This window comes from Pezoporus occidentalis, unplaced genomic scaffold (assembly GCF_034315485.1).
Source record: "Pezoporus occidentalis ecotype Australia unplaced genomic scaffold, CSIRO_AGI_Poc_V1 ctg92, whole genome shotgun sequence".
Classification (NCBI taxonomy): domain Eukaryota; kingdom Metazoa; phylum Chordata; class Aves; order Psittaciformes; family Psittacidae; genus Pezoporus; species Pezoporus occidentalis.
In genome coordinates this window covers 650,017-673,504 of record NW_026916284.1, presented here as the reverse complement: position 1 = coordinate 673,504, position 23,488 = coordinate 650,017, and the positions used below count along the sequence as shown (strand labels likewise).

The window sequence follows — 23,488 nt, the reverse complement described above, 5'->3', positions numbered from 1 at the left end:
CGGAGCTGACACATGGAGCATTTGGGGCTTTCTAAGGAAGGACACTGAACACATTGCAGCCCAGAACCCCCCATGTGCAGCAGGGCAGGGAGGGGATCCTGCCCCTCTGTTGTGCTCTCATGAGACCCCCCCCTGCAGCCCTGATCCAGCTCTGGGGCAGCAGCACAGGAGGGACGTGGAGCTGTTGGAGCGAGGCCAGAGGAGGCCATGGAGCTGCTGCGAGGGCTGGAGCAGCTCTGCTCTGGAGCCAGGCTGAGAGAGCTGGGCTGGGTCAGCCTGGAGAAGAGAAGGCTCCTGAAGGGGAGACCTGAGAGCAGCCCCAGTGCCTGAAGGGGCTGCAGGAAACCTGGAGAGGGGCTTGGGACAAGGGATGTAGGGACAGGCCAAGGGGAATGGCTTTAACCTGCCCGAGGGGAGACTGAGATGAGCTCTTAGGCAGAAGCTCTTCCCTGTGAGGGTGCTGAGGCGCTGCCCCCCATCACCCCCAGTCCCCTTCACTGACCCCTCAGCATCTCCCCTGCCCCAGACCCATCCCCACTGCCGCCCCCATTGACCCCACAGCTCCGCATCCTGCCCCAGACCCCACAATCCCCCCCCCCCAAACCCCGGGGTACACCCAAGCCCCGCCCCTCTCTCTGGCCACGCCCCTTCCCCAGTCCCCGCCCCCTCTCGGCGCTGTCGCCGCGGGCCCCGCCCGCCCCCTGGCGGCCGCCCTTGGTCCCGTCCGGGTCCTCCCCGCCCGCGACGCTCTAGGCGGCGGCCGCCGGACTCGCTGCTCCCGGCGGGCCCGGCCCGCGCTGAGGGACGCGGCGCTGGCGGGGCCCGACCCGCACCGGGACCCCCGCACCCGGACCCCCGGGGCCGGGCCGGGGGCCGGGCGGCAGCGGGGGCCCGGGCCTCAGCTCTGCGGAGCCGGGCAGCGCCTCAGGTACCGACCCGCACCCGGGCCTTCCCCCGGCGCCGGCCGCGCTCCCGTCTCCCGCTCCCCTCGTCTCCTTCCCCGCGCTCCCTTTGCGCCCTCTTCCCCGTTATCCCCCGGGCCTCGCCGCTTCCTCCTCCCCTCCAGCCCGTTTCCCTTCCCGCGGGCCCTCTTTAGCCCTTCCCCTCCCTCCCTGCCGTCGGTCGGTGCGGGGCCGTGTGAGCCGTTCCGCTCCCGGTGTCCGTGTGCAGGGCTGCCCGCTGGGGCCTTGGTCCCTTGGGAGCAGGGGGAAGCGCTGGGGTGAGGAAGGGGGGTCTTGGGTGGACGGGGCTGCTGCGGGAGCAACAGGCAGCAGTGCAGGCAGGGCCGAGGAGGGGTGCGAAGGTTTAGGTGTAGGGAGGGTTTAGGTTTGGGTGCTGGGAAAGGGGAGGGTGGCCTGCGGGTCTGGGGGGGTGAAGCAGCGGTGGTGCCATTGGAGTGCTTGGGTTGACAGGTTAAAGGCTGTGAACTGGGGAAGCGCTAAACGAGAGGCTGGAGCCTGGAGAGTGAAGCGTGGAAGTGATGCCCCTGAAATACGGAGCAGTGAGGAGGAGCAGGAAGGGCCCAGGGAGCGTTCAGGCATCCCGAGATGTGCGTTTGCTTCTTGCTTGTGCAGTTCTGGCCACAACAACTGCTTGGGATAGGCAGCAGCTCTTCAACCAAACCCCATTGTGGGTTAGGTGTGAGGGGAGGGAGCACCAGAGGGAAAGAGGGAGAAAGGGGAAAGCGGGAGAAAGGGGAAAGAGGGAGAAAGGGGAAAGAGGGAGAAAGGAGAAAGAGGAGACAAAGGTAAGATGTTTTATACCAGGTTTTGGTGTTTTTACTGATGTGATGGGAGCAGGAGGGCAGAGACAGCAGAGGACAAGGCCCCCAGTGAGCAGAATAGATGGAGCAGAAAGGGATCTGTTGCTACATTATTGAGCAAAGCTTGTAAGGTCAGCAGGGAGTAAATCCATAACTGAGCCTAGAAAAGCAAATAGGATGGGGTTGAACAGGGCGTTGGGGTGATGGGGACATGCAGGTGGCTTGATTTGTGCCCAAGCTCCTTCCTGCTTTCTAAAGCAAACACTGCTCTTCCAGGGGGCTTGGCAGGGTTAGGACATGGGAGGGCATTCTTCAGCCCAAGCCGAGGCGTGGGGTTGCAGCTGGGGGGGGGGGGTTGATTCGATGTCAGAGATGAAGTGGGAGCCCGAGGGCAGCGGCACAGCGTGGCTCTGCTCGGAGAGGCCGCTCTGTGATTCATGGTTTAATTTGGAGCGAGTGTTGAGGCGGGTTCTGGCCTGGCAGGGGGAGAGCTTTCCAATAGCCTTTTCATTTCGTGTGCTGCTCCGCTGCCAGGCTGCTCACCCGTAGGACTTCACTCCCTCACGCCGTGGATGGAGAGCTCGGCGGCTGTTCTCACCCAAGGGGACATCTCCCCTGTGACCTGCTGCTGGGTCCCCTGCCCTCGAGTGCACACGGAGTCCTTTACGTTTGCATCCAAGCCCCTGGTATTTCTCACTCCCGGTGCGTGCAGCTCCTGCCTGCTTGGTCCTTGTGCTCGCTGGCTGTGGTCAGAGCACGGAGCTTTGGGGGTTTCTGCCATTCCTTCTCACAGCCTGAAGCAGAAGGGCTGTTGTGTTCACTTGCTTTTAAGGCTGCTGGTTCTCTGACCCTTAAGGACCTTGCGTGGCATGAAGGTATCCGCACATTCCTGAGCAGCAGATGTGTGTGGTTCCTTATATCCTCACCACCTCTCAGCATTGTGTTTTATTTGCACAACTGAGAAACCCTGTGTAGGGTCCCAAAGCAGCACCTTCAAAGGGTAAAATATCTTAGTTTTAGGTTTTTGAGCTGTAGACAGTGTATTTTTTTAGCAGTCACAGGAGTGCTCTTTGAAAAAGTATTTCTATTTTCATACAAAAAGCAGGGCGTGAATTAAAATAATATCCTTGTGATATTTGAAAGGAGCTTCAGTCACCTCCTTACCCCTTGTGTAGCCTTCTCTGCTTTTTAACCTGTTTCGTTGTATTCTCCTTGTCAGGTGGAAGATGGGACCATTTCCCTTGTGTTTTAGGTGACTCTGATACCTGTTACCATGAAGTCCCGAAGGAGATAGAGGGACAGTAGTGGGAATTTCTTCTCACTCCTCCAAAAAACCCCAACAGTTGCCTAATGGTAAGGAAGCTGTTCTTTTGAATTAGCCTTCTATTGTACCCATTAATCAAGGAACATGTTGGGGAGTTTGAGATCTGAACCCACTGGGCCATGTTTAGGGGGGGTTGAGGAGGAAACAGGCTGTAAATGCTGTGTGGTGGGAGGAGCTGGTGAGAAAATACAGTTGTCCTCTGTTTTGTGTCCTCTCCCCAGGGATTACCTCTTACACTGACGTGATGGGGAGCTGCTGCAGTTGTCTGTGCAGAGACAGCATCCCAGACAACCATCCCACCAAATTCAAGGTAAGTGTTGCACCTTTATCCCCATCAGAGAGCCTGTGACAGCACCAACTACTAGAAAAGCCCGGTGCTGGTGGGTCTCCAGGCATGAAAAGAAAGAAAACCTCTGCTCTTGCTGAGAAGTCTTTTGCTTTATAAGATTTGCAAATACGTCACTGTTTTGTTTGGCTTTTCCCCCCTTTCCTTAAGCAACCTCTGCTGCAAATACGTTTGTGTTTGCAGGAGAAATTGCCTCTGCACAGAGAGTCAGCCTGAGCGAGGAAATGGGGAACTGGAGAGAAACCTTTTATTGCTCAGGGCTGTGTTCCAGTGTCTGTGCTGAGACACATCAGCTGAACTGCCAGGCACGCAGTCTCCAGGGCTGCTGGCTTGGCACCTTCTGCCAGCACTGAATTCGTGCTCTCAGCTGAGAAAGGGCCATCTCAGCAAGCACAGGGGGACTCCACAGCAATTACAGTGTCTTCACGGGTGGGCTTTTCTGCGACACCAAATGCACTGAGTGTCCTGAGCCCTGTGGCCTCTGCAGGTAACGAACGTGGACGATGAAGGTAACGAGCTGGGATCTGGGATTATGGAGCTGACACAGATGGAGCTCATCTTGCACACTCACAAGCGAGATGCTGTCAGGTGGCCCTACCTCTGCCTGCGCCGCTACGGCTACGACTCCAACCTCTTCTCCTTCGAGAGCGGCCGGCGCTGCCAGACGGGGCAGGGTGAGTGTCCAGGTTCTGTTCATCTGATGCATCGACAGGTTCTTCTGCAGCCTCTGTTCCCCCACAGTACTGGAGTGTGCAGATCATACACTTAATGCCCCTGATTAAAACACTGATGAGACCAGCACTGTGGCTCAGGACCTGGGTGTAAATCTAATGCTCTCATTTTGCTAGTGCATTGGTGCTCGTGAGGCAATTGGTGGAGCAGGCTGGAGCACTGGATGGGGTGGATTTCGTGTCAGATTGCTGTTTGGCTTTGCCTAGGTACTAAAGGATGCACAGGAGGGCGTGCTGGGCTTCTTTAGCAGCTAGAAAGTGCTTTTTGCAAGGCTGAAACTTTGTTGAGCATCTTTTAACTTGAGATGAAGTGAAAGGGCATCACTGCACCTTTTTGCAGGACCCTCTTGGAGCTCTGTTCCACAGAGCTGCCAAATGCATGTCAGTAGCAACAGTTGTTTGAGCACGTTTTGGTTTTCTGGGTGCATTCTCTCTGCCTTAGTTAGTGCTGGTTCTACCCAATGCTTTGCATTTTATGCTTGGCAGTACTTTGTAACATAGAGGGAGAGGAGTTTTACGCTTTACAGACCTCATGCATGGGGCTGCTGTGCCTAGAGAAGGGAAGTGAGTCACCCAGGAGTACGTGCCAAGTCATCAGCAGCACTGGGAATAGACTCCAGTTTACAATGGGGCCTGTTAGTTCTTTTCCCAGTCTGTCTCTCTTGCTTTTAAAGAGCTGAACATTTTCTTGGCATCTGCATTCCCAAGGAGCAAAAAAAGTTTGCTTCCTCATTCTTTTAGTGTGTTTGTAAACTCCTCCTTACCCAAAAGGACTCTGTGTGACTGTTCAGTGTCAGGGTAGAGCTCTGTGCAGATCTGTAGTGCCATATGCTCCTTTTTAATATTCATGTACATGGGGTTTTCCTCTCCTGGAGTCCTCTGCTTATCAGCTGCCAGCGGTGGGAATCGCTTCTCTTCAGGTTCTGGTTTGCCTTTTGCAGGATGCAGAGCAGTGCTTAACAACCTGTCCTGTTCAGGGCCAGGTACTGGTGGTGAAGCAGAGCCGTTTGCTTTTCACATATTACAGGATTTTTAGCAGATACAGACTTACTCACTGGTCTCAAAGCAGGGAGAAATGAGAGGGGTGGCAGTGTGTTTTGAGGAGGTTTCTGCCTCCCTTGTAGGATTTGATTCTGCTCAGCTGATTGCACTGGGAGGACTCCTTCCTGATGCTGCTCCCCACCTTGTACAAGGCAGAGAGAGCTGTGTTTTGGGCCAGGATTTTGAAAGCCTTCCTCTCGGTGGCAGCAGCGTTGTTGCCATGCTGTTCCTGTTGCCATGGCTCGTGTGCCTGCCAGCCTGGATTGGCAGCTCCGTGCACACAGGCTCCGCCGGGGCTGCTCTTCTGGGGAGATGCTGTTTAATTCCATATAGATTTTAACCATTCCATTGTCCCTCCCTCACGTGCATGCTCCACAGGGCCCAGATCAGCTTTGGGTAGCCACTGGGTAGCTTTTTCCCTGGCAGTGAGAATTGGACTGTGTGCCAAGCGAGTTAGAACAGATTAGAGCTGAAACAAGAGCGGTTAGCCTGTCCTTTCACACCTCTGCTTGTGTGGGATTGATTCTTGTAAGAGAACTTGAGATGCTCGGTATGTTCCTTGTAACGATGCACCGTTTGGTCAGATAGCAGCCATAACATTGTGTTCCTGTTGATGCAATAATCCACAGTGGTTGGTTGTTTCCCTGTGGGTTGCAGGGATTGATTGCGTTAAACACAGCAGAAGAAATCAGAGTTGCGTGTTCATTTAGAGCCAGGAATTACGCACACTCCTGGTAAAGCAGGACCCTGTCTTGCTTTGCTGACCCTCCTCTTTGTTACTGTGCAGGGATTTTTGCCTTTAAGTGTTCCAGAGCCGAGGAGATCTTTAACCTGCTCCAGGACCTGATGCAGTGTAACAGTATCAACGTTGTGGAAGAGCCTGTTGTCATCACCAGGAACAGTCACCCCACCGAGCGGGAGCTCTCCAGGACCCCCCAGGCATCCAACAGTAAGGCTCCTTCAGTGTCTGGGAGAAGAGAGGGGAACACAGGGATGTGCTCCCTCACAGCTGACCCACATGATTTAAATAGATTTAAAACAAGAGATGAGCCCCTCACTGACATGGTTTAGTGGTGGATTTGGCAGCCCTGGGGTAATGGTTGGATTTGATGATCTTAAAGGTCTTTTCCAACCTGGTTGATTCTGTGATTCTGAGAGGGCCCAGCCCCTGTGTTTAGATGAGGTGCTTTGTCACAGGGGTCTTCCCCAGAGAGGTTGATTCTGACTTACAGATACCAGCTCACTGCAGAAAGGAAGTAAACTCTATTTGTGGCAAACCAGTGCTGTAACCCCCTTACGTGCCTTGATTCTCTCCCAGGTCTGGGGTACACTGTCCCAGGATTTCCTAATGGATTTCACAGCTACTCTGGAGAAACCCTACCATACTCTGCAGCCCACCACCCCTCTGTGAGCAGCCTGAAGCATTCCTCTGTGGGTGAAGACTCTACTCATGCCCTTATTGGGCCTGATGAACAGGTAAACCTGGATGTCCTAAATTCTCCTGTTTGCAAGCAGTGACCGAGCAGCTTGTTTGCTCATGGTTCTGGGCAGTTCTGGGTTTCTTCAGCAACCCAGGGGATCCTCATACCTTGTCATCCTTTTTTTCCCCTCTTTTGCTTCGTTTTACTCTTGGAAACTTCTGCTGTCTGACACTTCACTACAACAGGCACTCTGCCTGAGGTGCCTTCCTTAATCCACTAGTATTTGCACAGCAGAACTTTTAAGTTCTGTGCCATATGCATCGAGCATGAACTAGACGATGTGTTTCTCCTGCAGTTGGACTCCCTTTGGTCTCTCCTTCAGCCCACAAATCCAGAAATGGCTTTTTTCTCCCCCCAGATCTTTCCAACTTCTGAAATTCTTTCACCCCCTCCTGCATCAGCCACCAACCTGTTCTCCATCCCTGTTGGTTTCTCAGCTGCTTTGCTCTTGTCTCTTCTCTTCTCCCTTCACTGTCCCTCTGCTTCTCTCCTTGCAGTCCCACACCTACGTCAACACGGCCAATGGTGATCAGGAGTTGAGGGGCCGACACTGTATGCACTCCTTGCCTGAAGTCCACCCTCCTTTCCCCCATAGGAACCGCAGCTGCTCCCTCGAAGACCGCAATCCCCAGGTCTTCCTGCAGCCAGGGGAGGTTAAGTTCGTGTTAGGTCCCACATCCAACTGCAGACGCGCCTGTCGGCACCACCGGGAGTGCAGGACACACTTCTGCCCCCCCAACAACAACAACAACGAGTGTGAGGAGGAGTGTCCTTCACCCCAGTGCGTCTATGAGAACGTCAATGGCCTGCTGCCCCCCAGCACCTCCTCTCTCTGCCGAGGCGGGCGCTTGAAGCTGCCCCGGGAGGACTCGGGCTTAGCTGGCTGCTCCCATCGCAGGACGGCCTTGCTGCACTACGAGAACTTGCCATCCCTGCCCCCGGTGTGGGAATGCCAACCCCTCCCGCAGGGCGAGGAGGACGCGGGCGATGGGTTGACCCCTTCCCCCAGCGGCTACTCCGAGGCTGGTGAAGAAGATCCCCTCCAGAACTACATGAACTCGGAGAGCACGGCCCTGCACCGGGGCCAGCGGCGCAGCAGCTTCCTGCCGAAGCCTCGGCGCAGCTGCGTGCCCAACGTCTTCAGCTTCGACTTCCCCCGGCCCTGCCCGGAGCAGCCACGGCAGCTCAACTACATCCAAGTGGAGCTGGAGGCTGAGCCGCACAAGGGCCCTCAGAACCCCCCGGCCTCCCGTGTGCCAGCTCCTGCCAGCCCTGACGCCCGCCGGACGGACTCCTACGCGGTCATCGACCTAAAAAAGACAGCAGCCATGTCCAGTTTGCAACGGGCCCTGCCCAGAGATGATGGCACCTCACGGAAAACTCGGCATAACAGCACTGACCTGCCCTTGTGAGGGGGGCCCGCCGAGTGCAAGCACCGTGTCGTGGCTTCCGTACCTGCCTTCGGTGTGACTTCCGTTCGCCATTGCCTTCTGCTTCCCTCTTTACCCCATTACTTGGTGTCACGGGATGGCTCCTACAGCTGATGTTAAGCCTAGTCTGTCTGTCTGTCCTCCCCTCTCTGTCTGTCCCATGTCGTTCGTTTTTGAAGCCTTGTGGGGTATTCAGCATCGCTGTTTGAAGGTTCAGCCTCCAGCAGGAGGGGCAGGAGGTGCCAGCAGTGGCACCGGTGCTGTGTGGGTCCAGCCTTGGATTGGCTTAGCTCTGCTCTCGCCTGGCAGCTCCATGAGCAGTGCCAACAGCCTGGCTCCAGAGGCAGAGCATAGCATGGTGGAGGCATGTTTCCCAAAGTGAGTTGCTTTAGGAGCTCCACTGCAAATCCAGCCTATTTTCCATGGATTCCATGCCTTGCGGCTCGAGGCGACTGCTGCAGCTGGGCCTTGTGGTTTCGCCGGTCCCTGGGGATGTGGGGGCTCATGCTGTTGTCTCTCCCCCCTCAGCTCCTTCTTCCCCTCTGCACTGTTCCGTGTTTTCTTGTAGAAGCTTTTGATACTTCTGTCCCTCTCTCAGATTCCATTTGAATTGGGCAGCTGTAGAAACGAAGAGGACAGACAGCCATGGGCACAGACACTGTGATCACATAAACCTGACTTCCTAAAGAGACCCTGCTTTAAAAGGAGGGGAAGACCACAACTGTGAGAGAGGTTTGAGGTTTGGTACAGAAATCTTCAGTTGTACCATACCCTGCTCTTTAAAGGTTCTTTTTGGTGGCTGTTCCAAAATGATGTTGATTTATTTATTTGCTTATTTATTCACTCGATGATGTTTTGCATCCCAATGGTGATTGCCCAGACCAGTGCCAATAGGACACGAGCACTCGCCGTGGCTCACTCCTGCCTGGGGGGGGACAGCTCTCAGAAGAGGTTGGTGGCTTTGTTGAGCTGCTGCTGGGGGAAAGAGCAGTTGTGACTCAATAGACATGTTTAAAGTGGGACCGACTGTCGCAGGCTGGGTGGCAAATGGGAGACGTGGGAGTGCGAGCGGAGCTGCCAGGCAGCCGAGCCTGGAGTTGTATCAGAGTCTTTGCCTTCACCCACGTGCCTGGCTGGCTCCATGAGGAATGTTTGAGCGGTGTCCTGAGGGAATGTGCAGTTGGTTTCCTGCAGCTGGGGGCTTGGAAGGGCTCAGCTTCAGCTCCTGGGTAAATCTGTGGCCTTTGATGTGGTTTTTTTCTCTTGATACCAGGGCTGAGTCTAAGCTGAGCTGTGAGGCCTCTGCATGAGGCCCTGTGTAGGGTCTCTGCTCCTTGTTCTGTTGCAGGCTGTCCCACCACCCCTCTCCACATGGTGACACACTGCAGCTTAGTCCCTCCCTGGCTCACTCTTTGCCATAATAAGCTATTCCAATATGACACAAGTGCTCTGGATTCCCACCCTTCTGCTGCCTGTGTTCATCTTCCTCCCTGGGATAGGAGTGGGGAGAGCTAGTGCTCTCCGATGTGTCCCACTGCCAAATCTTGCTGTGTTCTCCTTGTCCCTAAGGTTTCCACTGTCAAAACCTCTGGGCTGAAAGAGGAGAGAACCCCCTTGTCCTGTTGCAACCTGCTTCTGAGGTCCAGAAACTTGACGTCCAGAATTAAGTTCAGCCTTTTTGGGTTTGGTGCTGTAATGTCACGCTGAAATGTGACCCTTTTGGGAGCAAGGACGTGCTCCTGCAGGTCAGAAGGTGTGAGCAGTGCCATGCTTGTGTGGGCAGGACGTGGATCTCTTGTCTTGCTGGTGCACTGTAAATTCAAGGTTCACCTCGTGCTTAAATTCACTGGGTTTTGGGGAAGTGCTTGTGCTTGTCTTCCATACTGTTCTCCACCCCATCCTTTGTGTGGTCTGTAACTGGGAGGAAACCCAAGTAATATATTTTTATATGGATGCCAAATGAATTTATTTGACAGGGAAAGGCAATGTATCCCCCTAAATCTAGCTTTCAGTTAGGGAAGTGAGAAGAGAAATTGTTTATATATATATATACATAAATATATATATGAAAGTTAACGGCATTAAGCTTTAAATAAATGATTTAACTAAAGAGTTTCTAGGCTGTGTCACCCTGTGGGGCAGCTCCAGCCTGGCTGCATGTCTGTGATGAGTGGGAGAAGGCTGCTGTGAGGGTCTGTAGGCACTGCTTGCTCCAGGGATCAGGTCTGTGGGCACTGGGAGCTCCAGGGATCAGGTCTGTGGGCACTGGGAGCTCCAGGGATCAGGTCTGTGGGCACTGGGAGCTCCAGGGTGGCACAGCCCGGGCGGTGCTGGCCGGTGTCACAGCTTCCTCTAGTGGCCACGCTGGAAACGGTTTCAGAGGAGGAATCAGCGTTGGGTTGAAAGGCAAGGAGGGCATCAGTGTTTTCTCATCCCTTCAGTTCTTTGTTTTCATAGGGACTTTGATTTCATAGGGGTTGGAGCTGGATGAGCTTTAAGGTCCCTTCCAACCCGAACCACTCTGATTCGATGATAACCCTGGAGTCTTACCTCGTTACCGTTTCCTTTTGGTTGAAAATGATGTTTATGCCATTTGTAGTGTCTTTATGGCACCTTGTCCAGAGGCATCTTTGCTTTGGGCCAGGTCTCCATCCTCTGCCTGTGAGAGTGACGTTCCGGGGATGACTTGGTGAGCAGCCTGTGCGGTGCAGAGGGAGTTTGACTGTCTTAACCTTTGTCAGTGGTTCTTGTTTGAGTTTTGAGTCAATCAATGAGACTTCTTCCCCTGATCATTCTTCCCTGGTGAATGCATAAACACATCTTTCACCCTTCCTTTCCCAAGATCCTGTTGGTAGGAATGCAGCTTCTGGTGCTCAGCTGTCTGTTACCATGGCAGGAGTTTGGATTTGCCTGTTTCTTTTAACCCATTTTATGTTCCTGCTTTTCCCCTAGGGAAGGACGTTGGAATATCCTTGAGCTGTACCTGCCTCACAGGAGAGGATGGCAAAGGAGAGGCTGGATTGTGGGGGTTAAATGATCACTGTTTCTGCAGGGAGGCTCACGTGTGTTAGCTGGGACTGAAGTGTTGTGATTATTACCTAAGCCATGCTATTCCCTGGAGAAGAACCAAACCAGGGCTCGGCTCTTTCCTCCCCAAGTCTTTCCTCTGTTCCTCCCTGTGATGCTGCTCAGCCCTCTGGGGTGGTATCTGGCTGATGGTTAATGCAGGTGGTGCCTGAATTCAGCTCCTGGGCCGGCTGCTCTGAGTCCTTGTGGGAGTTTGTCTTTCCCCTAAACTTGGCTCGTCTTGAAATGCCACACAGAGGTGGCAGAACAGGTTTAGATCCCTGTTACCCAACAGGACCAAAGGTGAATACATTCGTGGAAATCCTGCGAGCTTTGAGGCTGGCAATTACAGACCAGGGTATGGCAAAGGCTAATTGTGAAGAAGGGGTCTAATTTGTGCCTCCTTCTTCTGTAAGTGAATGTGATTTTACAGTCAAAAGGCTCAGATGCATCTGTGTTATCTCCAGCTCTCCTCCCCTGTGGTTCCCCTTGTTGTTGTTCTGGTGTCTTTGGTCCTGAACATCCCTGATGGGGCAGAAAACCAAAGGTTTGTTGGGGTTCAGTTGCTCTGACCAGAGGCGTTGCTCTCGCTGTGTAATTGCTTCTTCAGGTTGTCTCTATGGATGTCCCTCCTTGTATCTCATCCGGGTGTAGCCGTAGAGGTGAAGAACAGCAGCAGTGCTCTGTGACCTGGGGAGTGCTCATGTCTTACATTGATGTGCACTACGAATGTATACAGAATAAATGGAACATGATGACTAGCCAGTGGTCCTGTCTTTTGTCTGGGGTGCTGTCCAGGTGTCCCTTCCCTGAAGGAATAATGCCTGTGTCCTTACGTGTCCTACCTGGAGCAATGATTGCCCCATAGGCTTAAAAAATAAGCCTATTTATAAGACACCTTTCCCTCTCTGTGGGCTGGTGACCCATGTGGGTATCTCTGCAGGGTGATTCCATGGGCTGTTGGTCGGAGCTGGAAGCTGTGTTTGGATGAGGTTCTCGCCCTGGTTTGGGATGTTAAACCTGCAGCCCAGGGGTTTATTTCAGGAGCTGTTGTTGCGGTTGGACAGGAAAAGAGGAATATTTCTTTGAAGACGGATGGAAGCTGCTCCTCTGTGTCCTGTGAGCTCTGTTTTGGAAATAAACCCCTAAAACCTGCTCGGGCAGCGCTGGGTAAAGGATCCGTGTGCTGTGTGTGGGGCATAAACACAGCTGGTCGTGTGCTGTGCTCCCACCACCAGCTGCTCCTGCTTGCAGAACCCAGCCAGGGAGCACTGATGCTCCAGGCAAAGGGGCCGGAGCTGGTTTAAATGAACCACACAGCGCGAGGCTGTTCGGTGGTCAAAAGGAGAGCGTTCACTTGGATGGGATTTGGCCTCTTCAGGAAGGGTTTTAGCTGACATGGTCCTTGTCCTGGAGCTGGGAACAGCCACTTCCCTGTTTTTTGCCATGGGTAAAGCAGAGCCCAGAGCAGATGAGGAAAGCCAGGCGATGGCAGCGTCTCTGAAAAGGTTTCTGTTCCCTGTCGGTGGGCAGGAGAGCTCTTTGGGTCCCAGGGAAGGCTGGATCCTGTTTCTAATGCTGCTAAACACTGTCACACGCTGCCAGCTTTTGGGAGATGGTGCCACTTCTGCTGGTTTACCGGGATTTGTTGGCTCATGTTGGGAGTGCTTAAGGCCTCCGGCTGCTCACAGCTCATCTCATTTGCTGGCTTTCCCTGCTGTAGTATCCCGGGAGAGGTTGGTGGAGTTGCCCATGGGAGGCAGAAGGGATCTAGGCTCATCTGGGAGAGATGAGATTCTTAGACCTGGAGTTGTTTGAATGTGGGCTGAGCCATTGCATCAACACAAAGAAGAAACACAAAGCAAAGGAGGAGAAATGCCCAGAGCTTGGTGCCAAGGAGAAGCCCTGCCCTGGGGCAGCAGGGGTACGTGCTGCTGGCGGAGTCCTGCCCCATGTAGAGATGGGATCTCTGATTTAAGGACTGAGCATCCTGTTAGACTGAATGCCTCAGCAGACAAGTGCTGTGCCTATCTTTGGGTCAAGAAGTGCCAAAAGTAGAATGCATCTCTGTGTGCTGTAGAGGGCACCTTCCTCCTTTGTCTTTTGGCAGGGGCGATTCCCCTTGGGACCCGCAGATAACAGTCGGTGTATTGACGTTTTGATAACTGCTCTTTGCTTTCAGCCAGAATTTGCTTTTTATCCAATCTTAATAAGTTGATCTTTCTATCAATCCTGCTAGCAAACAAGATAATTGCTTTATTATAGTCTCAATATCCAGCAAAGGACACACGCTCCCCGCTGCTCCCGAGGGAATGCAATCTGTGCAGAGCACTGGCACGGGATGAGTGCCGGATGAGGATGAGTGTGATACCTGCACTGTGGAGAGCCAGGCTGCTCGCAGCGGGAATTCAAGGCAGGAGGCCTAGAAAATATTTAGGTTCTAACCCAAAACGTTTTGGTCTCTTTGCTAGAAAATATTTAGGTTTTGGAGTCATTTGCTAGGAAATATTTGGGTTATAACCGGAAGGGTTTTGGTCTGTTTGGGTATTTGTTGGCGGTTCGGGAGCTCTGTGTTTGTGCTTCTCTTCTTTCAACATGAAAAAGAAAAGCAAACAAGGGATTTCCTGGCTCGCTGGGCTGGGGTGAGGACCCGGAAGGTGGCTGAAACCCCATGGTGGGTTAAACCTCCCCCATGCAGGGAGGCACAGCGCTCCCCTTAATGCAGGATGGGGAAGGGAGCAGCTCCTCCACAAAATAAGTGGGCAACTGCAGGATTTCTGACCCAAACAGCACACAAGCAGCGGCAGGACTGGGGTGTGTGACATGAGCTGGTCCTGCAGGAGAGGATGGGGAAAACACCGAGAACCAGAGGAGGAAGCAGCTCTTTGCTCCTGGCAAAGCCTCACCTCCAGCAGCATTCCCAGCTCCAGGCCAGGTCCCGAATATGTGTGTGGAGGAAAAAAGGCTCCTTCATTTCGGGAAAAGCCTTGGGCAGGTTTTGCTGGGCAGAGATAACGGCCCAGCACGGTGACGCGTGGCTCCCTCCTCTGCGCTGCGATAAGGGCCGGCCGCCAATTGGATGGGGACGCTTCCATCTCGCTATCGAAGGCGGGCGCCGCTCGATCCTCACCTCGCACCCCGCGACGGGAACGCCTCGAGAGCCCTCGTGGCCCCAAACACAAAGGAACCCTTGAAGCCAAGGGTGTGCGTGGCAATGGAAAACAGAGGTCAGCAGATAAGGGGGATCGCTGCTGCCCAGTTATAAAGCCAGGGAGCCCGGGCAGCTCAGCCCAGCTGCGGTCATCGGGAGGGTGAGTGTGGACCGGTGGGTACCTCGCGCACCATGAAGTGGCTCGTCCTGGCCCTGCTGTGTCTCCAGCTCTCGGAGGGGGTGGTGAGGTGAGTGTCCGGCAGGGAGTGGGGTGGTAACAGAGCTGTAACCTGCATGGGCTGTGCTGTGACCCTGAACACCTTCAACCGGGTGTGATTCCAGCCTCCTGCATTTCCATTGACCATCGTGGTCCTGGCCCAGGCTGGGTCAGGGGGTGTAAAGAGCAGCCGAGGGGATGGCTCTTATCATGGCAGGGCACAGAGATAACCTGGCAGTGCCCAAATCCCCGGATTTCCTGCTGAGTTTTGTTGGTTTGGCTTGGTTTTCCCTCCGTGCAGAATCAAACTGAAGAAAGGCAAATCCATCCGGGAGAACATGAAGAAGGCTGGAGTGTTGGAGGACTACCTGAGGAGAATGAAACATCACACAGCTAAGAAACACCGCTTCAGAGAGGACTTTGTGGTGTATGAGCCCATAACCAGCCATCTGGATGTGAGTACCCCATTTCCCACTGCTGCCTGTCTGTATACCATGAGCATCCCTTTCCCTCCTCCTTCCCAGCTGCCAGGGATCCGTTCACCCCAAGCCTCCAGGAGTGAGAGATGGTTTTCCCCGCTCTTCTTTAAGCTTCTACTTTAGAAGAGTTTTCCCCCGCCATGAAAAGTGAGGTTTTTCTGTGTGAAACAGAAAACGCAACAAAATACATAGTTAATATTACATCCTCCTGCAGAAAAAGCAGGGTGAGAGTCAGCTCCATCCCTACTTCCTTGCCTGCAAGAGGGAGCTTGGCGTTCCCCCTGCACCACCCTGCAATGCACTCGGATGCCCGGTCTGTCCCTGCTCCTGTGGCCAATGGAGATTCCCATTCTCTTCTCCGCAGTCCTCCTACTTTGGGGAGATCAGCATCGGGACCCCCCCCCAGAACTTCACAGTGCTCTTCGACACCGGCTCCTCCAACCTGTGGGTGCCCTCCACCTACTGCAAGAACCCAGCGTGCTGTGAGTACCACATCGCACACAGCTCCCAGCAGCTGGGCTGGGGCAGCCTGGAGAAGAGAAGGCTCCTGAAGGGGAGACCTCAGAGCAGCCCCAGTGCCTGAAGGGGCTGCAGGAAACCTGGAGAGGGGCTTGGGACAAGGGCCTGTAGGGACAGGCCAAGGGGAATGGCTTGAACCTGCCCCAGGGGAGACTGAGATGAGCTCTTAGGCAGAAGCTCTTCCCTGTGAGGGTGCTGAGGCGCTGGCACAGGGTGCCCAGAGAAGCTGTGGCTGCCCCATCCCTGGCAGTGTTCAAGGCCAGGTTGGACACAGGGGTTTGGAGCAAGCTGCTCTAGTGGAAGGGGTCCCTGCCCGTGGCAGGGGTTGGAGCTGCATGAGCTTTAAGGTCCCTTCCAGCCCAAACCAGTCTGGGATTCCATGTGCCTTGCTAATGGAGATGGCCAAATCCCTATGACCACTGTGGGTGCAGAAATCTTGCTTGCAGTGACTGAGCTGGCATGGAAAAAGCAAAGCTGTGAATCATGGAGCTGATGTCCTGCTCCCTGGCACTCACCCCATGTCACTCCCTGCTGATGGCTTTGCTGACGCTGGGGCTGATGTGGTTGGGATTGCAGTGCCTGTTCCCCGCAGAGGGATGCAGGCAGAACCGGGATGCAAACCCTGCCTTAGAGGTAACTGTGAGGCAGAGGCACAGCCTGTTCTGCTCTTCCAGACCTGCTCCTTGCAGGAGAAGCTGCTTTCCCAGGCGTTATCCTGGCAGAGCGACCGCAGGTGAGTCCCCATCCCAGCCCGGTTATCGCGTACCCAGGAGCTTTGCCCTCTTCTCTCTCATGCAGTCAACCACATGAAGTTCAGGCCCAGAGAGTCCTCCACCTTCATCACCAACGGGCAGTCCTACACCCTCTCCTATGGCAGCGGCACGCTCACGGTGCTCTTGGGCTATGACACACTAAGGGTGAGTGCGCCCGCGATGCCCTCGTCTTCCTGGCCACTGTGGACCAGTTATTGCCACTATCGGTTACCCAGCTGGCTTTTAGGTTGGTTTTAATGCAATTGCTGCTCATTTCCCAGCTGCCTGGTGATGTTTCCACTCACACTTGGCCCCTTGGGCTTTCAGAGCATCCATCATCCCACCCAACCCCTGCTTGGCTTCCCTAAGTGCACAGGCTGACCGGGCATCTCCTTCCCCTCCAGATCCAGAGCATCACGGTCACAAACCAGGAGTTTGGGCTCAGTGAGAACGAGCCAACGCAGCCTTTCTACTATGCGGATTTTGATGGGATCCTGGGAATGGCCTACCCCTCGCTGGCAGTGGGAGGGACGCCCACCGTGCTGCAGGGAATGCTGGAGCAGAACCAGCTCGCCGAGCCCATCTTCAGCTTCTACTTCTCCCGGTAAAAAACCCCACACATCCTAATGCAGCAGCATCCCTCTGCCTGTCCCCATGCAGCTCCCTGCTGGGTTTGTCCCTCGCTACCCCATGCGCATTGCACTGATTTACCCACCTCTGCTGCTGTAACTCTTGGGTTTTTGCAGCGATCCCACCTACTACTATGGAGGAGAGCTCATTCTTGGAGGAGTTGACCCTCAGCTCTACTATGGGGACATTGCATGGGCACCAGTGACCCAGGAGCTCTACTGGCAGGTTGCCATTAATGAGTGAGTTGTATTTGTACCTGATGGGCACGATCCACCCCGGCAGCTCCTGCAATGAAGGCGGTACAGTTGTCCTCCACAACAGCTTACTGCAGCAGGCATGGGCTCGAGGCAGGGCTTTGGCACTGCACTTCAGAGCATCCCAACGTATAGATCCAGCCAAACCAGGTTTAGTTGCCGGTGGGTGCTTGAAATGGTGTCCATCCCCTTATCCTCCTCCCAGGTTTGCCATCGGGCAGTCAATGACCGGTTGGTGCAGCCAGGGCTGCCAGGGCATCGTGGACACGGGGACATTCCTGCTGACGGTGCCTGAGGAATACATCGAGAGCTTCCTCCAGGCCTTGGGAGCCCAGCTCACCAGCTATGGGGTGAGCACGCAAGGGATGCTTTGGGGGTGTCTGTGGAGCAGGGGGGAGGCTTGTGAGTGAGCTGTGGGCCCCCAAAACTCAGGTGGCATCTACAGAGCATGGTACTGTGGGCATGTTAGGGAAAGATGAGGTGACATGGCACTGCCAGGGGATAAGGTGTTACCCCCACGTATGGGGGTATCTCTCATGGTGGGTGCTGTCCCAGCCATAACCTCCTCTTCACCATCTCCCCACAGTATGCAGTTGACTGCAATGAGATCCAGAACATGCCCCCCATCACCTTCGTCATCAATGGAGCTCAGCTCCCACTCTACCCCTCTGCCTACGTCTTGAATGTACGTATTAGCCCAGCAGCTCCATCCTGCCTTATGGACGGGCCAGGAGAGGAGCTGGTGCTTCCCTGTATCCCCCCCAGCAGGCTCTGACTCCCCGTTATTCCTCTCTTACAGAACAACGGTTACTGCACTCTGGGCATCGAGGTCACCTACCTGCCTTCCCAGAACGGGCAGCCGCTCTGGATCTTGGGCGATGTCTTCCTCAAACAGTATTACACCATCTTCGACATGGCAAACAACCGCATCGGCTTCGCCCCATCGCTGTAGAGGAGCAGAGCCGCAGAATCCAGCCCCTCTCCTGGCCTGGCTTCGGCAGCATTCGGAGCTCTGCGGGCTTCCTCTGGACCTTGATGTTCCTCCCTGTGCCCGCACGGCTCCCTGTCCCTGCGGGATTTCTGTGCTCCCGCAGTCTCCTGTTACAAATAAACCTCACCATCCCCAATCATCACCCGCTTCTGTCCTCCTTGAAGCCCAGAATGAGAGTCCTGAGCCTGATTCCTGCCAGGGCTTCGCTTTGCAGGTGAGCAGCACCCCGCGCCAGGCTGCAGTGCACCAGAGCATCACTGGGGTTGGTCTCAGACCCCAACCATAGCCTTGGGGATGGGATTCCCCACAAAGCCAGTTCTGCTCTGTGCCATTGGGGTGTGTGAATGGAAAGGCCGTGGGGCTCCTCAACCTTCATCGTCCTCCAGCCGCTGCTCGCTGCACCGAGGCTGATGCTCCCCAGCTCCTACCCAGGCAAATACCGAGTGGTGGTGGACATCGCTTTGCCTGCTGTTTGTGGTGACCTCGGTGATGCCGTCTTGTCCGGTGGGTCCCCACCTCCATCCCTCATTGGGCACTGGGGAAACCTCATCAGAGGTGCATGTGGGCAGGCACTGCTCTTCCTTGTAGCTGGATAAGGCCCTGTGATTAAGGCGAAGTGGGAATATGAGAGCAGCTTAGGTTAGCCATGGCATCCAAATGAGCCCCAAACCCTCAAGTGGGGCTATTCGGGTAAAGCACATCAGGAATGGTCTGTGGCTGAAGGGGATGGGGAGCACCTTGGCCGGGGAGGGCTCAGGTAACACCGCTCATTCCCGGGATCCAAACTTGTTTCTGGGAGGCTCTTTACCCCCGGAGCTCGTTATGGGATGTGTTAATAGCACTGTCATTTCAGCAGAGAAAGGACACAAACTCCTCCGTGCTTTGTGTCAAAATATTGACACAGGCTGAGTGCGGCGAGACAGGGATGGGATGTGTGGGTCTGGGATGTGTGGAACTGGGATGTGTGGAACTGGGATGCGTGGAGCTGGGATGTGTGGGTCTGGGATGTGTGGAACTGGGATGCGTGAACTGGGATGTGTGGAACTGGGATGTGTGGAACTGGGATGCGTGAACTGGGATGTGTGGAACTGGGATACGTGGAACTGGGATGTGTGGAGCTGGGATGTGTGGAACTGGGATGCGTGGAGGTGGGATGCGTGGAGCTGGGATGCGTGGGTCTGGGATGTGTGGGTCTGGGATGCGTGGAGCTGGGATGCGTGGAGCTGGGATGCGTGGAACTGGGATGCGTGGAGCTGGGATGCGTGGAGCTGGGATGCGTGGAGCTGGGATGCGTGGAGCTGGGATGTGTGGAACTGGGATGCGTGGAGCTGGGATGCGTGGAACTGGGATGCGTGGAGCTGGGATGTGTGGAACTGGGATGCGTGGAGCTGGGATGCGTGGAACTGGGATGCGTGGAACTGGGATGCGTGGAACTGGGATGTGTGGAGCTGGGATGTGTGGAGCTGGGATGCGTGGAGCTGGGATGCGTGGAACTGGGATGCGTGGAACTGGGATGCGTGGAACTGGGATGTGTGGAACTGGGATGTGTGGAGCTGGGATGTGTGGAACTGGGATGTGTGGAACTGGGATGTGTGGAGCTGGGATGCGTGGAGCTGGAATGTGTGGAGCTGGGATGTGGGAGTTTTTCCTCTGAAATGGGGGTGGGGGTCTGAGAGCTGGAGCTGCTCCGGCAGCAGTGGTGGCAGGAAGGGAACAGGTGAAGGTTGATCACGTCCCTGCTCGTCTTTGCTCTTCCCTTTGCTCCCTGCAGGATCCGTCCAAGCAAAGGCAGATCCATCAGGATGCGATGGAGGAGAAAGGGATGCGGGGGCTTTTCCTGAGCTGCTGCAGGCTCAAAGCAATGGTCCAACCCCAAAGTGTGCATGGAAGCAGCTCAGCTCTCCTGGGGTCCATCCCTGCTGCTAGCAGGGACTGGGGAGCCTGCAGGAGCCCTGCATCACAGGGCAGCGGGGCGGCTCCTGCCTACCCGGAACAGCAGCATCATGAATTTCCACTTACCACAAAGGGTGTGTTTTACCTTTGTTTTCTGGAACGATCAAGCTGGTGCTTGAAGGCAAGAGAAAATACTTTAACTTCTTGATAGCAGCATAATTTTGCTTTTTATCAGATGTCACATATTTGGTCTCGGTATCAGAGGCACTGGACAATTAGCGGCTGAATAGCTGGGTAAGGAAGGGAAATCAGGGCGGCTGCAGTGACAAACACTGCAAGCGTTGGTGTGGGTGGGTGCAGCGATAGGGGAAAGGGGTGTCTGGAGCAGGGACTGGGCACGGCTCCCAGCTATATACACCCTGTCCTGGCCAAGGTGCTGCAGGAGCTGCCATGGAGCCACCAGCAGCCAGGGCTGTGCGGCGCCTGGTGCTGGCCCTGCTCTGCCTCCAGCTCGGGCAGGGGATGGTGAGGTGAGGCCAGGGTGGGTGCCAGGGCGCAGGGTCTGGCCTCAGTGCATGTGGATGGGTTCACTCAGCATCTTGGTGCCATCTCCATCCCGCGCAGGATCCCCCTGAGGAAAGGCAGGTCCATGCGGGAGGTGATGCGGGAGAAGGGGGAGCCGGAGCGTTTCCTGATGGACCTCAGAGGGGACCCTGGTAGGAAATACCAGCTCAGTAACGCTGTGGCTTATGAACCGCTAGCGAACTACCTGGATGTGAGTATTGAACCTTTCCCTTCCTCTTCTGGGTTCTGGTGTTCAGGAATGTCCTCCTCCTTTCCCGGCTGCTGCAGGAAGCTGCAGCTCGGCTGCCTCCCCAGCCAAGGGGTTGCAGTGGGCATGGGCAGTTCTGCTGTCTCTGTAGCCTGGCTCGGAAGGATGGGTGATGCTGGGAGCCAAGCAGGAGGCAGCACATCTCATCCTGAATTGGCTTCCCTTCTCAGAAGAAGCAGATCTTGGTGGTTAGAGAAGATCTGCTGCTCCTGGCCTTGTGTTGTAGGCAAATCACTGCCCCTTTCTGTGCTTCAGCTGCCCTGGAAGCACTTGAGGAGCAGGAGCCCTTCCAGACCAGGAGCAGTTTGGGTTTCTCAGCTCGCAGAGGGCAGAGAGCTGGAAACTCTCATTCAGAAGAGCAGCCAGCAGCAGCCATCCACAAACGCTCTTGTTCACAGTCCTTCTATTTCGGGGAGATCAGCATCGGGACCCCCCCGCAGCATTTCCTGGTGCTCTTTGACACCGGCTCTGCCAACCTTTGGGTGCCCTCCACCTACTGCCAGACCCCAGCGTGCGGTGAGCATCCCTTGGGATACAGCAGAGGCAGGGCCAGGCGTCCCCTGCATGTAATGGACTGGAGCTGTGACAGGGAATTCAGTGAGAGCCGATGGGGTTTGTCCTCTGCTCTGTGCCACCGGTGGGGCTGGCTTTGGATGGCCCCTTGCTGGGGACCGGGATGCGGGTCCAAGGGCAGGATGTGACCTGGGGGCTTCTCTCCATGCAGTGGATCATGCCAGGTTCAACAGCAGCCTCTCAACCACCTTCTCGGGCATCGGCGAGACCTGTACCCTGAGCTATGGGTTTGGTGACCTGTCGGTGGTGTTGGGGTACGACACTGTGACAGTAAGTGAGTTCTACGCGTGCGACCCGGGTAAGACGTGGCTGTGGTTGTGACCCACCTCATTTGGTTAAGAAATGGCAGGGGGAGCTCAAAGTACCTTCTTGGTCTGGATATTAGTGCCTGAATCTCCCATAGGGCATAAACTTACTTGGAGACTGGGAATTGCAACCAACTCAGTCTGAGCCCCCGGGCTTTTCATCACTGCTTTGGGTTAAGGGATATCTTTGGCCATAAGCGCTTGCTTTTTACACTGATGGCTGAGCTTTGTCATTGCAGGATGTAAGAAATGAGACCTGCTTGCAGTGAAAATGGGATTTTTAAACCAATTTAACTGAGGCAAACAACTCTGGGGGGTATTTTTGTGGAATAATAAGCGTGATGGGACGAAGACTACAAGCCATCTCCCAGCATCTTTCCTCTCCCTTTAGATACAGAACATTGTCATCAGCAACCAGGAGTTTGGCCTGAGCCTGGATGAACCCACCAGCCCCTTTTACTACCAGGACTTCGATGGGATTTTGGGCATGGCTTACCCAGGCGTTGGCATCCCTGGTTACAACACACTGATGCAGAACATGCTGCAGCAGAGCCAGCTCGCTGAGCCCATCTTCAGCTTCTATTACTCTCGGTGAGACCGCAGGTCTCTCTCTTCCATAGGCACAGCTTGGATCTGTCCTTTCCTTATTCTCTCTCCATCCACGTTTCCTCCCACTTTATGCTACACAGCTTTCTCCTGAGCATCCTGCCTGAACTTTGGGGTTAATTTTGTGTCTTTCCAGCAACCCATCATATAGTTATGGCGGGGAAGTCATCCTCGGAGGGGTTGACCCTCTGCTGTACTCAGGGGAGATTTTATGGGCTCCTGTGGTCCAAGAATTGTACTGGAAGATCAGAATTGAGGAGTAAGTGCTGCACCATGGCTTAGAATGGAGCTTGGAGTGGGTGGGGGGCCTTTTCTGATGCCTTTTTTGCTGCTCTCTAAAGGTTCTCCATCGGACTCTCAGCCACCGGCTGGTGCAGCCAAGGCTGTCAGGGCATTGTGGACACGGGGACGTTCCTGCTGACGGTGCCAGGACAATTCCTGCCAGCATTCCTGCAGGCGCTGGGTGCGGAGGAGAGCGACTACGGCGTAGGTTAAAGGATGCCATGCACAGGAGGGGCTGATGAATGCCATGGGATGAGGAAGCGTTTGGTGGCAATGCTGAGCTGTGGGGGGCCCCCAAGCATCTCTGCCCCTCTTTGCTTCTTTTGCAGTTCGTCGTCAACTGCAGCGACGTCCCGAGCCTGCCCACCCTTTACTTTGCCATCAGTGGAGCCCAGTTACTGCTGCCTCCCTCTGTCTATGTGTTAAACGTAGGTGTGACTTATATCAGCCCCAATGGGTGTTTGCCATCATGGGGTAGTTCAGCCCAAGGGCTATGTTTCCCAGCTGCTGATTTCATGATGCTTTTGCATCTCTGTGACCATAAGGGTGGTTTAACCCCAGCCAAAGCAGCCACAAAGGCCTGGGCAACATCACACACACACACACACACACACACCCCATTGGTACTGAAATTGGTTCCTTTTCTCCCTTACAGAATGATGGTTTCTGCACCATTGGGGTCGAGAGCACGTACGTGTCCTCTGCCAGTGGGCAGCCTCTCTGGATCCTCGGCAACCTCTTCCTCCGGCAGTATTACTCCATCTTTGACATGGCCAACAACAGGGTTGGCTTTGCCCTGTCAGCTTAGGGATGCTGAGCATCA

The 23,488-nt window shown here is 54.9% G+C and overlaps 2 protein-coding genes across 6 annotated transcripts; both read left to right on the top strand.

Moving 5' to 3' along the window:
• The first annotated feature begins 772 nt into the window (after positions 1-772).
• On the top strand, positions 773-11,942 carry FRS3 (fibroblast growth factor receptor substrate 3). 5 transcript variants are annotated; one of them, XR_009962175.1, is made up of 8 exons: positions 773-928; positions 2,982-3,115; positions 3,308-3,396; positions 3,920-4,106; positions 5,992-6,153; positions 6,523-6,680; positions 7,183-9,066; positions 11,068-11,942. XR_009962175.1 is itself a non-coding variant. In XM_062605599.1 (8 exons), exons 4-8 carry the CDS (start codon positions 3,331-3,333, stop codon positions 8,095-8,097), a joined length of 1,488 nt encoding a protein of 495 aa, XP_062461583.1. In that variant the 5' UTR covers positions 778-928; positions 1,767-1,893; positions 2,982-3,115; positions 3,308-3,330; the 3' UTR covers positions 8,098-10,225. The 5 variants fall into 5 exon arrangements, 4 of the variants coding, with proteins under 4 accessions (XP_062461582.1, XP_062461583.1, XP_062461586.1 ...); XM_062605599.1 differs by lacking the exon at positions 11,068-11,942 and adding an exon at positions 1,767-1,893 and having other exon boundaries at positions 778-928; positions 7,183-10,225; XM_062605598.1 differs by lacking the exon at positions 11,068-11,942 and having other exon boundaries at positions 7,183-10,225.
• Positions 11,943-14,238: 2,296 nt separating this feature from the next.
• On the top strand, positions 14,239-23,488 carry PGC (progastricsin). The gene is made up of 18 exons (XM_062605616.1): positions 14,239-14,580; positions 14,851-15,004; positions 15,393-15,510; positions 16,346-16,464; positions 16,704-16,903; positions 17,046-17,168; positions 17,389-17,533; positions 17,770-17,868; positions 17,983-18,132; positions 20,434-20,597; positions 20,692-20,842; positions 21,298-21,415; positions 21,624-21,742; positions 22,169-22,368; positions 22,520-22,642; positions 22,725-22,869; positions 22,995-23,093; positions 23,321-23,488. The coding sequence occupies exons 1-18, from the start codon at positions 14,525-14,527 to the stop codon at positions 23,471-23,473; spliced, it is 2,436 nt and encodes an 811-aa protein (XP_062461600.1). The 5' UTR covers positions 14,239-14,524; the 3' UTR covers positions 23,474-23,488.